General features: G+C 36.9%; 1 protein-coding gene across 2 annotated transcripts in view; it reads left to right on the top strand.

Moving 5' to 3' along the window:
- ZDHHC15 (zinc finger DHHC-type palmitoyltransferase 15) overlaps nucleotides 1–13,481 on the top strand; it is a 192,731-nt gene that overhangs the window by 170,287 nt on the left and 8,963 nt on the right. Inside the window, exons 11-12 of one of the 2 annotated variants that reach the window (XM_032329658.1) lie at nucleotides 7,574–7,638; nucleotides 9,113–9,187. In XM_032329658.1, coding sequence (XP_032185549.1) covers nucleotides 7,574–7,638; nucleotides 9,113–9,187 — 140 coding nt within the window. The remainder of the gene's footprint in view (nucleotides 1–7,573; nucleotides 7,639–9,112; nucleotides 9,188–13,481) is intronic. The other variant, XM_032329659.1, reaches the window with a different exon arrangement.

Here is a 13,481-nt window from a genome sequence, read left to right as displayed (position 1 = left end):
CAGGAGGATTCCCCTTTCCCACCTCCACACCTTTGCCAACATTAGCTGTTTCTCATGTTGCTGATTTTAGCCTTTCTGACAGGTGTGAGGTGATATCTTATTGTAGTTTTGATTTTCATTTTCTGGATGATCAGTGATTTTCATGTATCTATTGGCCAACTGGATGTCTTCCTCAGAAAAAAGACCTACTCAAGACTTCGGCCCATTTTTAACTGGATTCCTTGTTTCTGGTGTTATATTTTATAAGTTCATTATACATTTTGGATACTAATCCTTTATCTGACAGTGATTTTGCAAATATCTTCTCCCATTCCATAGGTTGCCTTTTAGTTTTGTTGACTGCTGCCTTCATTGTGCAGAAGCTTATTTTGAGAAGTCCCAATAGTTTTGCTTGTTTGTTTGTTTTCATTTGTTTCCCTTGCCTCAGGAGACATACCAGGAAGAATTTGATACAGCTAATGTCAAAGAGGTTACTTCCTGTATTCTTTTCTATGATTTTTACAGTTTCAGGTCTCACCTTTAGGTCTTTAATCCATTTTTAATTTGTTTTAATTTTTGGTGTAAAAAAGTGGTCCAATTTCATTCTTTTGTTTCTCTCTGTCCAGTTTTCCCAACATCATTTGTTAAAGGTGCTGTCTTTTTTTCCATTGGATAATCTTCCATACTTTGTCAAAGATTAATTTACCATATAGTTGTGGGCTCATTTCTGGGTTTTCTCTTCTCTTCCATTGATCTGTGTCTATAATTTTGTGCCAGTGCCATAGTGTCTGGATCACTACAGCTTTGTAATGTAACTTGAAGTGCAGAATTGTGATGCCTCCAACTTTGCTTTTCTTTTTAGATTTTTTTGGCTCTTCAGAGTCTTTCGTGGTTCCATACAAATTTTATGATTGTTTGTTCTAGCTCTATAAAAAATGCTGGTGGTGTTTTGATAAGAATTGCATTAAATGCATAGATTGCTTTGGGTTGTATGGACATTTTAAGAATATTTTTCTTCCAATCCAAGAGCATGGGATGTCTTTCTATTTCTTTGGGTCATCTTCAATTTCTTTCATTGGTATTTTCTAGTTTTCAGAGTGCAGGTCTTTCACCTCTTTGGTTAGGTTTATTCCTAGGTATCTTACGGGTTTGGGTGAAGTTATAAATGGGATTGATTCCTTGGTTTCTCTTTCTGCTGATTCATTATTGTGTATGGGAATGCAATATATTTCTGTATATTGATTTTGTATCCTGTGTTTTGTGTATCAGTTCTAGTAGGTTTTTTTATTTTTTGAGGGGGGGGTAGAGTCTTTAAAGTTTTCTATACAAATTATATCATCTGTAAATAGTAAACATTTTACTACTTCCTTGCTGATATGGATGTCTTTTATTTCTTTCTGTTGTCTGATAGCTGTGGCTTGGACTTCGAATATTATGTTAAATTACAGTAGTGAGAATAGACATCCCTGTCTTGTTCCCCTCCATAGAAGTAAAGCTCTCAGTTTTTCCCCATTGAGTATGATGTTAACCTTGGGTTTTTCATGTATGGCCTTTATTATGTTGAGGTATGTTCCATCTAAACCTACTTTGTTGAGGCTTGTTATCATGAATGGATGTTGAACTTTGTTAAATGAATTTTTATGCATCTATTCAAATGATCATATGATTCTTATCCTTTCATTTATTGTGGTGCATCATACTGATTGATTTGTGAATATTGAACCATCCTCGCAACCCATAAATAAATCCAAATTGATCATTGTGAATTATTCTTTTAAATTATTGTTGGATTTGGTTTGCTAGTATTTTATTGACAATTTTTGCCTCCATGTTCACCAGGGATATTGGCCTGTATTTTTCTTTTTCAGTGGTATCTCCCTCTGGTTTTGATGTCAGGGTAATGCTGGTCTCATAGAATGAGTTTGGAAATTTTCCTCCCATTTCTATTTTTTTGAATAGTTTGAGAAGAATAAGTACTAACTATTCTTCAAATGTTTGGTCGAATTCCTCTGGGAAGCCATCTGGTCCTCAACTTTTGTTATTTGGGAGATTTTTTTGATTACTGATTCAGTTTCTTTGCTGGTTATTTGTGTGTTCAAGTTTTCTATTTCTTCCTGTTACAGTTTTGGTAGTTTATATGTTTCTAGGAATTTATCCTCTTCTTCCAGATTGCCCAGTTTGTTGGCATTATTTTTTTCATAATATTCTCATAATTGTTTGGATTTCTGTGGTGTTGGTTGTTTCTTATCCTCTCACATTTGTGATTTTATTTATTTGGGTCCTTTCTCTTTTATTTTGGTAAGTCTAGCAAGACGGTTGTCAATTTTATTAATGTTTTCAAAGAACTACCTTCTGGTTTCATTGATCTGTTCTATTATTTTCTTAGTTTCTATATCACTCATTAGTGATCTAATCTTTATTATTTCCTCCTTCTACTGGATTTAGGCTTCGTTTGTTGTTCTTTTTCTAGCTCCTTTAGGTGTAAGGTTAGGTTGTGATTGGATATTTTTCTTGCTTCTTGAATTAGGCCTTTATTGGTATACACATCCCTCTTGTGATCGCTTGTGATTGCCTCCCAAAGGTTTTGGACAGTCAGGTTTTCATTTTCATTTGTTTCCATGTATTTTTAAATTTCCTCTTTAATTTCCTTATTGGCCCATTCATTGTTTAGTAGCATATTGTTTAACCTCCATGTATTTGTGATCTTTCCAAATTTTTTCTTGTGGTTGACTTCTACTTTCATAGCATTGTGGTCAGTAAGGTTGCATGTAACCACTTCAATCTCGTAGTATTTCTTGAGGCCAGATTTGTGACCTAGTATGTTGTCTATTCTGTTGGGCCCATGTACACTTGAAAAAATGTGTATGCTGCTGTTTTATGGTGGAATGTTATATATATATCTGTTGAGTCCATCTGGTCTAGTGTGTCATTCAAAACCATGTTTCCTGGTTTATTTTCTGTATAGATGATTTGTCCATTGATGTAAGTAGAGTATTAAAGTTCCCTAATATTATTGTATTTTTATCATTTATTTCCTTTATGTTTGATATTAAGTGTTTTATGCATTTTGGTACTCCCATGTTGGGTATATAAATACATCAAATTTTTGGATCTTTGTGTTGGATTGTCCCCTTTATGATTGTATAGGGCCCTTCTTCATCTTTTGTTACAGTTTTTCTTTTAAAGTCTAGTTTGTCTCGTGTCACCTGGGTGGCTCAGTCAGTTAATCATCTGACTCTTGATTTCAGCTCAGGTCATGATTCAGAGTCCTAAGATCAAGCTCCACATCAGGCTCCTCGCTCAGTGGGGAGTCTGCTTGAGATTTACTCTCTCCTTCTCCCTCTGGCCTTCCCAACCCGCCCCCCACTCATGCTCTCTATAAAATAAACAAATAAATATTGAAAAAAAATAAAGTCTAGTTTGTATGATATAAGTACTTCCTTGGGGCACCGGGGTGGCGCAGTTGGTTAAGCATCTGGTTCTTGATTTTGGCTCAGGTCATGATCTCAGAGCTATATGATTGGGCCTCGTGTCAGGCTCCATGCTCAGTGAAGAGTCTACTTGAGATATTTTACCTCTGTCCCTACCCCACCATCTCTCTAAAATAAATAAATAAATCTTTTAAAAATGTGTTTCTTTCCAGCTTTCTTTTGACATCCATTTGTGACATAAATTTTTCTTCGTCTCCTGACTTTCAATCTTCTTGTGTCTTTAGGTCTAAAGTGAGTCTCTTACAGCCAACAAATAGATAAGTCTTTTTTTTTTTTCTTATCCATCTGACACCCTATGTCTTTTTTTTTACTTTCTTTTAAATTTATTTTTTATTTATTTTCAGCATAACAGTATTCATTATTTTTCACCACAGCCAGTGCTCCATGCAATCTGTACCCTCTATAATACCCACCACCTGGTACCCCGACCTCCCACCACCCGCCCCTTCAAAACCCTCAGATTGTTTTTCAGAGTCCATAGCCTCTCATGGTTCACCTCCCCTTCCAATTTCCCCCAACTCCCTTCTCCTCTCTAGCTCCCCATTTCTCCATGCTATTTGTTATGCTCCACAAATAAGTGAAACCATATGATAATTGACTCTCTCTGCTTGACTTATTTCACTCAGCATAATCTCTTCCACTCCCGTCCATGTTGCTGCAAAAGTTGGGTATTCATCCTTTCTTATGGAGGCATAATACTTCATAGTTTATATGGACCACATCTTCCTTATCCATTCGTCCATTGAAGGGCATCTTGGTTCTTTGCACAGTTTGGCGACCGTGGCCATTGCTGATATAAACATTGGGGGACAGATGGCCCTTCTTTTCACGACATCTGTATCTTTGGGGTAAATACCCAGGAGTGCAATTGCAGGGTCATAAGGAAGTTCTATTTTTAATTTCTTGAGGAATCTCCACACTGTTCTCCAAAGAGGCTGCACCAATTTGCAGTCCCAGCAACAGTGGAAGAGGGTTCCCCTTTCTCCACATCCCCTCCAACACATGTTGTTTCCTGTCTTGCTAATTTTGGGCATTCTAACTGGTGTAAGGTGATATCTCAATGTGGTTTTAATTTGAATCTCCCTGATGACTAGTGATGATGAACATTTTTTCATGCGTCTGATAGCCATTTGTATGTCTTCATTGGATAAGTGTCTGTTCATATCTTCTGCCCATTTTTTGATATGATTGTCTGTTTTGTGTGTGTTGAGTTTGAGGAGTTCTTTATAGATCTTGGATATCAACTTTTTGTCTGTACTGTCATTTGCAAATATCTTCTCCCATTCCATGGGTTGCCTCTTTGTTTTGTTGACTGTTTCCTTTGCTGTGCAGAAGCTTTTGATTTTGATGAAGTCCCAAAAGTTGACCCACAGCAAATATCATCCTCAATGGGAAAAAGCCTGCAGCCTTCCCACTGAGATCAGGAATACGACAAGGATGCCCACTCTCACCACTCTTGTTCACCATAGTATTAGAAGTCCTAGCAACAGCAATCAGACAACAAAGAGAAATAAAAGGTATCCAAATTGGTAATGAGGAAGTCAAACTCTCTCTCTTTGCAGATGACATGATTCTTTATATGGAAAACCCAAAAGACTCCACCCCCAAACTACTAGAACTCATACAACAATTCAGCAACGTGGCAGGATACAAAGTCAATGTACAGAAATCAGTGGCTTTCTTATACACTAATAATGAAAATACAGAAAGGGAAATTAGAGAATCGATTCCATTTACTATAGCACCAAGAACCATAAGATACCTGGGGATAAACCTAATCAAAGAGGTAAAGATTCTGTACTTGAGGAACTACAGAACACTCATGAAAGAAATTGAAGAAGACACAAAAAGATGGAAGACCATTCCATGCTCTTGGATCGGAAGAATAAACATTGTTAAAATGTCTATACTGCCTAGAGCAATCTATACCTTTAATGTTATTCCGATCAAAATTCCACCGGTATTCTTCAAAGAGCTGGAGCAAATAATCCAAATATTTGTATGGAATCAGAAGAGACCCCAAATCGCTAAGGAAATGTTGAAAAACAAAAATAAAATGGGGGGCATCCTGTTACCTGATTTCAAGCTTTACTACAAAGCTGTGATCACCAAGACAACATGGTACTGGCATAAAAACAGACACAGAGACCAGTGGAACAGAGTAGAGAGCCCAGATATGGACCCTCAACTCTATGGTCAAATAATCTTCAACAAAACAGGAAAAAATATACAGTGGAAAAAAGACAGTCTCTTCAATAAATGGTGCTGGGAAAACTGGGCAGCTATATGTAGAAGAATGAAACTCGACCATTCTCTTACACCGTACACAAAGATAAACTCAAAATGGATAAAAGACCTCAATGTGAGACAGGAATCCATCAGAATCCTAGAGGAGAACATAGGCAGTAATCCCTTGGATATTAGCCACAGCAACTTCTTTCAAGATACGTCTCCAAAGGCAAAGGAAACTTCTTTCAAGATATGTCACCCTATGTCTTTTGATTGGAATGTTTAGTGCATTTACATTCAGAGTAATTATTGAGAGATATATATTTAATACCAGTTTATTACTTGTTTTATCATAGTGTCTAGAGATTTTCTCTGACCCTTGTCTTTTTTTAAAGATTTATTTACTTATTTTAGAGAAAGCATGGAGGGGAGGGACAGTGGGAGAGTCTTAAGCAGACTCTGTGCTGAGCATGGAGCCCAACACAGGGTTCCATCTCACAACCCTGAGATCATGACCTGAGCCATAACAAGAGTCAGATGCTCAACTGACTGTGCCACCTAGACACCCCTCCTTTCTTATCTTTATCATTTTTGGCTTTTTCCTTTCCACTCAAAGAGTCCCTGTTAATATTTCTTGTGGGACGGGTTTGGGGTCATGAACTCCTTTAGTGTTGTTGTTTTTTTTTCCTGGGGAACTCCTTATCTCTTTGTTCTGAATGATAGCCTTGGATAGAGTAGTCTTGGCTGCCAGTTTTCCCATTCAGTACTTTTAATGCATCATGCCACTTTCTTGTCACTTGCCAAGTTTCTGTTGAGACATCCCCAGCTAGCCTTATGGTTTTTCCCTTATAAGTTAAGGACTTCTTTTGTCTTGTTGATTTAAGATTTTTATCTTTATCCCTATATTTTGCAAATTTAATTATGAAATGAAAAGTGTTAGCATGCTTTTGTTGATTTTGATGGGAATTTTCTTAGCCTCCTGGATCTGGATATCTCATTCCTTACCCAGGTTAGAGACATTTTCAGCTATTATTTTTTCAAATAAATTTTCGGCCCCCTTTTCTCTCTCTTCTTTAGGACTCCTATAATAAGAATGTTGTTGTGTTTGATGAAGTCATGAGTCCCTTAAGTCTATTCTTGTGTTGCATAATTCTTCTTTCCCTCTTTTGTTCACCTTCATTACTTTTCATTCTTTTGTCTTCTAGGTCACTGATTCATTCCTCTTCTTTTTTTTTTTTAAGATTTTATTTATTTGTGAGAGAGAGAGAGAGCGCACAGGCAGACAGAGAGGCAGAGGGAGAAGCAGGCTCCCCGCGGAGCAAGGAGCCCGATGTGGGACTCGATCCCAGGTCTCTGGGACCATGACCTGAGCCGAAGGCAGCCGCTTAACCAACTGAGCCACCCAGGTGTCCCTCATTCCTCTTCTTCTTGAAGTCTATTGTTCATTACATCAAGCCTGTTTCCAATCTTATTTATTGTATTTTTCCTTTCTGATTGATTGTTTTTTTTAACACTTTTCTCTGTGGTAAGGATTCCCTAATGTCTTCCTTTCTTTTCTCAAGCCCAGTGAGTATTCATATAAATAATTCTTGCTTCAAATTTGCCATCAGGCATCTTACTTATATCTGCTGTATTTACATCTCTGGCTGGCCTTATCTTATTCTTTCATTTAGGATAAATTCCTCCATGTTTATGTTTTGTCTAAGTCTCTACCTTCATCTCTGTGTTGGAAAAGCCAGTTATGTTTTCTTTTCCTGAATGTAATGGCCTTATGACAATGGGGTCATGTAGTACCCAGGGCCTGGGCCTTCAAGGAGTCCCTGATGTGTGCTTCGTATACTCTGCTGTTGTGTTTAGGCTTCTCTGTCCTTCAGGCCAGTCATCTGCAGAGGCTCTACTTACCTCCAGTGGGCAGTGTTTGATTCCTGTCCTGAATGAGGTGAGTTTTAGATAGGTATGCTCTGGTCTTCTTGTGAAATGAGATCTGAAACCACCTCCACCAGAACTGAGGCCCTGCAGAACTCTGTGGTTGAGAGACATGGTCTGGCTAGGGGTTTGTGCTGATCCTTTTGGGGAGGGGCTCGCTGCACTGGGACTGAGGCAAGTGTGATTGAGAAGGGCAGTCCTACCAGTATGCAAGTGTATGGGGCTTGTTGGAACTTCTGTGTTTACCCCAGGGGATTCTCTATTTATGCTGATGGACAGGGTAGAAAAATGATACAAGCCAGCTCCTTTGTCCTAGAGAGGCACCTCTGTGGATGCTGGCGCTCAGTGTGGTGCTCTGAGAAGAGCAAATAATCTCTCCTCTATATGCCTCAGGTATTCTTCAGATCATTGTTTCCACACCCTCTGCCCCTGCATTGTTTGCTTGCCTTCTCTCCAGGAACAGCAAAGTACGCTCCAGGCTCTGTCTCAGCCAAGCTGGCTGACTTTTAAATTTTGAGGCTTTAAGCTCTACTCTTTGCAAGAACTCATGAAATTCAGTCCCTCCTCTTTTCCAAGCCAGTGGCTTTGGGGAAACATTCTTATGCATTCCCCTGTGTTCCTTTCTCTCTCTTCCCCTTCTCAATGACCATGACTCCCTCCCCTCTGCAGCACCTGTGATCTGTTTCTCCCCCATACCATGTCTCCCCACTTCCTACCTTTTTCAGTGTGACATCTTCTCTTTCTTAAGTTGTGGAGTTTTTTCTGTCAGTCTTCAGTTCTACTTCTGGGGTACTTTGAATGATTTGATAGTTATCTCATTGTGTTCATGGAATAAGACATGCCTAGGGTCCCCCTATTCCACCACCACTTTCCTTCCCCCCGTCAACTTTTTTTTAAATCTCAAACTGCCAAGTATATTATTATGTAAAGAGTATAAAGAAAGTGATTATTTGTACATTAAGCTAGCTGATGCAGAGTATACTTTACTCACCCGAAATGCTCAGATAGGAGACAAAAACATTTGTACCATAAATGATGTTGCTTGTTAATTCCAAAGCCTCTTACTTTCTAGATGCCTCATTCCTTTTTGAAACACAACACCAAAGTACTTTAATAGCTATTCCAGTAACATCCAATTGAAAAACATGAGATAAGGCAATTTTGTGAGTAGCAAGACCCAAGCATCCCATTAAAGCCAGATGATGTTGAGTTGTTATCACAGCTAAGTCTAATACCTGCCGGTATTATAGATCAGATAATGCTTATAAATAAGATAATCTTGTTTTATACTACATCAACCTGACTGCTCTTAGAATGTGAATATCTCAACTGGTTACAAATGCTTTGGTATAACATACCAGTCTTTAGAGATCTCCAGATATCTGCTGTCTACAGGGATTGAACCAAAAGGAAATATACCAGTGAATGAATATCCACCAATATAAAAGAAAGGGTTATTTGATCACCTTCACTTTTCAACCTTACAGGTTATCCAGAAGCTTCATCATCTCTCACCGTGGAAACAGAAACATAGTGGTTTACACATTTCCTGCATCTCTCAGGTCAGTATTTTGAGGAAGGTACCTAGAGGGTTACCTGGACTGCTAAGAGACAGGCTTGGAAGCAGACTCGAAAAGAAGTAAGTTTTTACTCTGGTGAACAAGTTGTTAATTTCCTCACCCTCATATTATTCACATAAGTAGAAATTCTATATATAATTTATAAACTTGACTAATAGCCCTTATACTGTGTTTCCCTTTCTATAGACCTTACATAGAATTCATGTGCATAACACTCCATCTCCCCCAAATTTTTAAATACCCATTTATTTATAACTTAAAATTAACAAATGTTAACATATTTTTAAATTTTGCTTCAAGTTTTTGTAGGTAAAAAAGAAATTACTGCCTTAATTTTTACACAGAAAGCACTGATTCTAAATACTTCCTTCAAAACAAAAAAAAAACCTAGTAGAAACATTTGCAAAACATATAATACTCAAAATTTAATATCCTTAATTTACAAAGATACTGCAAATCAGAAAGGTAAAAAATAGAACCATTAGAAAATGGGCAATAAAAAATGAAAGTTTAGATGAAGAATAAACATGAAAATTGTTCAACTTCATTAGAAAGAACGCAAATTAAAATAGCCCAAAATATCAATTTTTGTCTACTAAAGCAACCAATTTTTATAAATTATAGTACTTAGTATTGATAAAGACATGTTGAAACAGGTATCTTCTTTACTGCTGATATAAGTTTAAATTCATACATCATTTTTATGGTAATTTAATAACATTTATAAAAACCACAAAACGGTCATACAATTTTATTTGGTAACCAAATTTTAGGAAAGTATTTTAATGAAATAATCCGAGATCTACAAAACTATGAATTATCAATTTATCATAATACCAGAAAAATAGAAAAAAACTAAATATCTAACAATAGAGGAATGGTGAAGAAATTATTCCATTATTATGATGAAATAGTTTGCACCATTAAAACTAACTATTTTGAAGAACGATTAATAGAGTTACATTAAAAAGCTATATAATGCAGTTTAATTTTAAAATTACATTTTTATCAGCTTTATTGTGCTATAACTCACAATACCATATAATTTGATGACTTAAAATGTACAATTCACTGGTTTTTAGGATAGTCACAGAGTTGTACAACCATCATTGCAATTAATTTAGAACATTTAGAAACTCCATACTCTTAAGCACTCATTCTTCCATTCTTCCATTCCCACTACTTGATAACTACTACTCTACCTTTCTGTCTCTATAGACCTATTTTGGACATCCCACATAATTCATGACCCCATGGTCATCATATATATATGGCCTTTGAGGAGAAAATATTTGTGAATTAAATATCTGATAAGAGATTTGTATGCAGAATATATAAAGAAATTTTACAATTCTATAATAAAAAGAAAAGACAATTTTTAAAAAATGACAAAGGATCTGAATAGACATTTCTCCATGTGTAAATGATCAATAAGCACATGAAAAATGCTTAACACTATTAGCCATTAGAGGAATTCAAATCAAAAGTGCAAGATACCACTTAATATCCACTAGGATCCAAAATACAGATAATCACAAGTGTTGACAATGATCTGGAAAAATCAGAAACCTCATACATTACTGATTGGAGTATTAAATGGTTAATTCACTTTAGAAAAGTTTCACACTCTTTCAAAATGTTAAGCATCGAAATACCATATGATCCAGAAATTCTAGTCCTTGTATATAATGAAGAGAAATGAAAACATATGTCCTCACAAAACTTCCACATGAATGTTCACAGCAGCTTTATTCATAGTGGCCAAAATGTGGAAACAACCCTAACATGAATCTGCTGATAAATAGATAAATAATATGTGGTATATCCATACAATGGAATACTATTTGGTAACCAAAACAATACGTGTTACAGCATTGATAAACCTAGCTTTGACTGGAGAGAGCCTTCAACTTCTCTCTTACCAATATATTTTTGAAGTATAAAGTACAGTGTTCTATTACAGTATGGTTCAATTGTATACATTACTCAGTGCTCATCAAGATAAGTTGTACTCCTTCAATCCCATTTACAATTGCACCCAAAACCATAAGATACCTAGGAATAAACCTAACCAAAGAGGCAAATAATGTATACTCAGAAAACTATAAAGTACTCATGAAAGAAATTGAGGAGGACACAAAAAAATGGAAAAATGTTCCATGCTCATGGATTGGAGGAACAAATATTATGAAAATGTCTATGCTACCTAAAGCAATCTACACATTTAATGCAACCCCTATCAAAGTCCCATCCATTTTTTTTTCAAAGAAATGGAACAAATAATCCTAAAATTTATATGGAACCAGAGAAAACCTCGAATAGCTAGAGGAATATTGAAAAAGAAAGCCAAAGTTGGTGGCATCACGATTCCAGACTTCAAGCTCTATTACAAAGCTGTCATCATCAAGACAGTATGGTACCGGTAAAAAAAAACAGACACATGGATCCATGGAACAGAATAGAGAGACCAGAAATGGACCCTCAACTCTATGGTCAACTAATCTTCAACAAAACAGGCAAGAATGTTCAATGGAAAAAAGACAGTCTCTTCAACAAATGGTGTTGGGAAAATTGGACAGCCACATGCAGAAAAATGAAACTGGACCATTTCCTTATACCACACATGAAAATAGACTCAAAATGGATGAAGGACCTCAATGTGAGAAAGGAATCCATCAAAATCCTTGAGGAGAACACAGGCAGCAACCTCTTCGACCTCAGCCACAGCAACTTCTTCCTAGGAACATCGCCAAAGGCAAGGGAAGCAAGGGCAAAACGAACTCTTAGGACTTCATCAAGATCAAAAGCTTTTGCACAGCAAAGGAAACAGTCAAGAAAACCAAAAGACAACTGAAGAATGGGACAAGATATTTGCAAATGACATATCAGATAAAGGGCTAGTATCCAAAATCTATAAAGAGCTTATCAAACTCAACACCCAAAGAACAAATAATCCAATCAAGAAATGGGCAGAGAACATGAACAGATATTTCTGCAAAGAAGACATCCAGATGGCCAACAGACATGTGAAAAAGTGTTCCACATCACCCAGCGTCAGGGAAATACATATCAAAACCACAAAGAGATACCACCTCACACCAGTCAGAATGGCTAAAATTTACAAGTCAGGAAATGACAGATGCTGGCGAGGATGTGGAGAAAGGGGACCCTCCTACACTGTTGATGGGAATGCAAGCTAGTGCAGCCACTCTGGAAAACAGCATGGAGGTTCCTCAAAAAGTTGAAAATAGAGCTACCCTATGACCCAGCAATTGCAGTACTGGGTATTTACCATAAAGATGCAAACATAGTGATCCGAAGGAGCATGTGCACCTGAATGTTTATAGCAGTAATGTCCACAATAGCCAAACTATGGAAAGAACCTAGATGTCCATCAACAGATGAATGGATAAAGAAGACGTGGTATACACACACACACACACACACACACACACACACACACACACACAATGGAATACTATGCAGCCATCAAAAGAAATAAAATCTTGCCATTTGCGATGACATGGATGGAACTAGAGGGTATCATGCTTATCGAAATAAGTCAATCGGAGAAAGACAACTATTGTGATCTCCCTAATATGAGGAAGTGGAGATGAAATGTGGGGGGTTTGAGGATAGGAAAAGAATAAATGAAACAAGATGGGATCGGGAGGGAGACAAACCATAAGAGACTCTTAATCTCACAAAACAAACAGGGTTGCCAAGGGAGGGGGTGGGGAGAGGGTGGTGGGGTTATGGACATTGGGGAGGGTATGTGCTATGGTGAGTGCTGTGAAGTGTGTAAACCTGGTAATTCATAGACCTGTACCCCTGGGGCTATTATTTATAACTTATATGTTAATAAAAATTAATAAAAAAATAAAATAAAATATTAGAGTCTTCTTCTTAAAAACAAACAAACAAACAAAAAAGATAAGTTGTACTCTTGTGCTCTTTATGTATTTCACCACTCCCCCCAGCCTTCCCTCTGGCAACCTCTTGTTTGTTCTCTGTATTTAAGAGTCTGTGTTTTTTGTTCATCATTTTCTTTGTTCATTTGTTTTGTTTCTTAAATTCCATATACGAGTGAAATCATACGGTATTTGTCTTTCTCTTATTTCACTTAGCACCATACCTTGTAGGTCTATCCATGTTGCTGCAAGTGGCATTTCTTGCCAATATTTATATTGCCCTAACTCTGTTGCCTCAGCCAGAAAAAGAAAATCCAGATTCAATCTATCTGCCTTCCCCATTCCTATACTCAGGCTGCTGAGAA

This window comes from Mustela erminea, chromosome X, assembly GCF_009829155.1.
Source record: "Mustela erminea isolate mMusErm1 chromosome X, mMusErm1.Pri, whole genome shotgun sequence".
NCBI lineage: Eukaryota > Metazoa > Chordata > Mammalia > Carnivora > Mustelidae > Mustela > Mustela erminea.
This window is presented reverse-complemented; position numbering and strand designations above follow the sequence as displayed.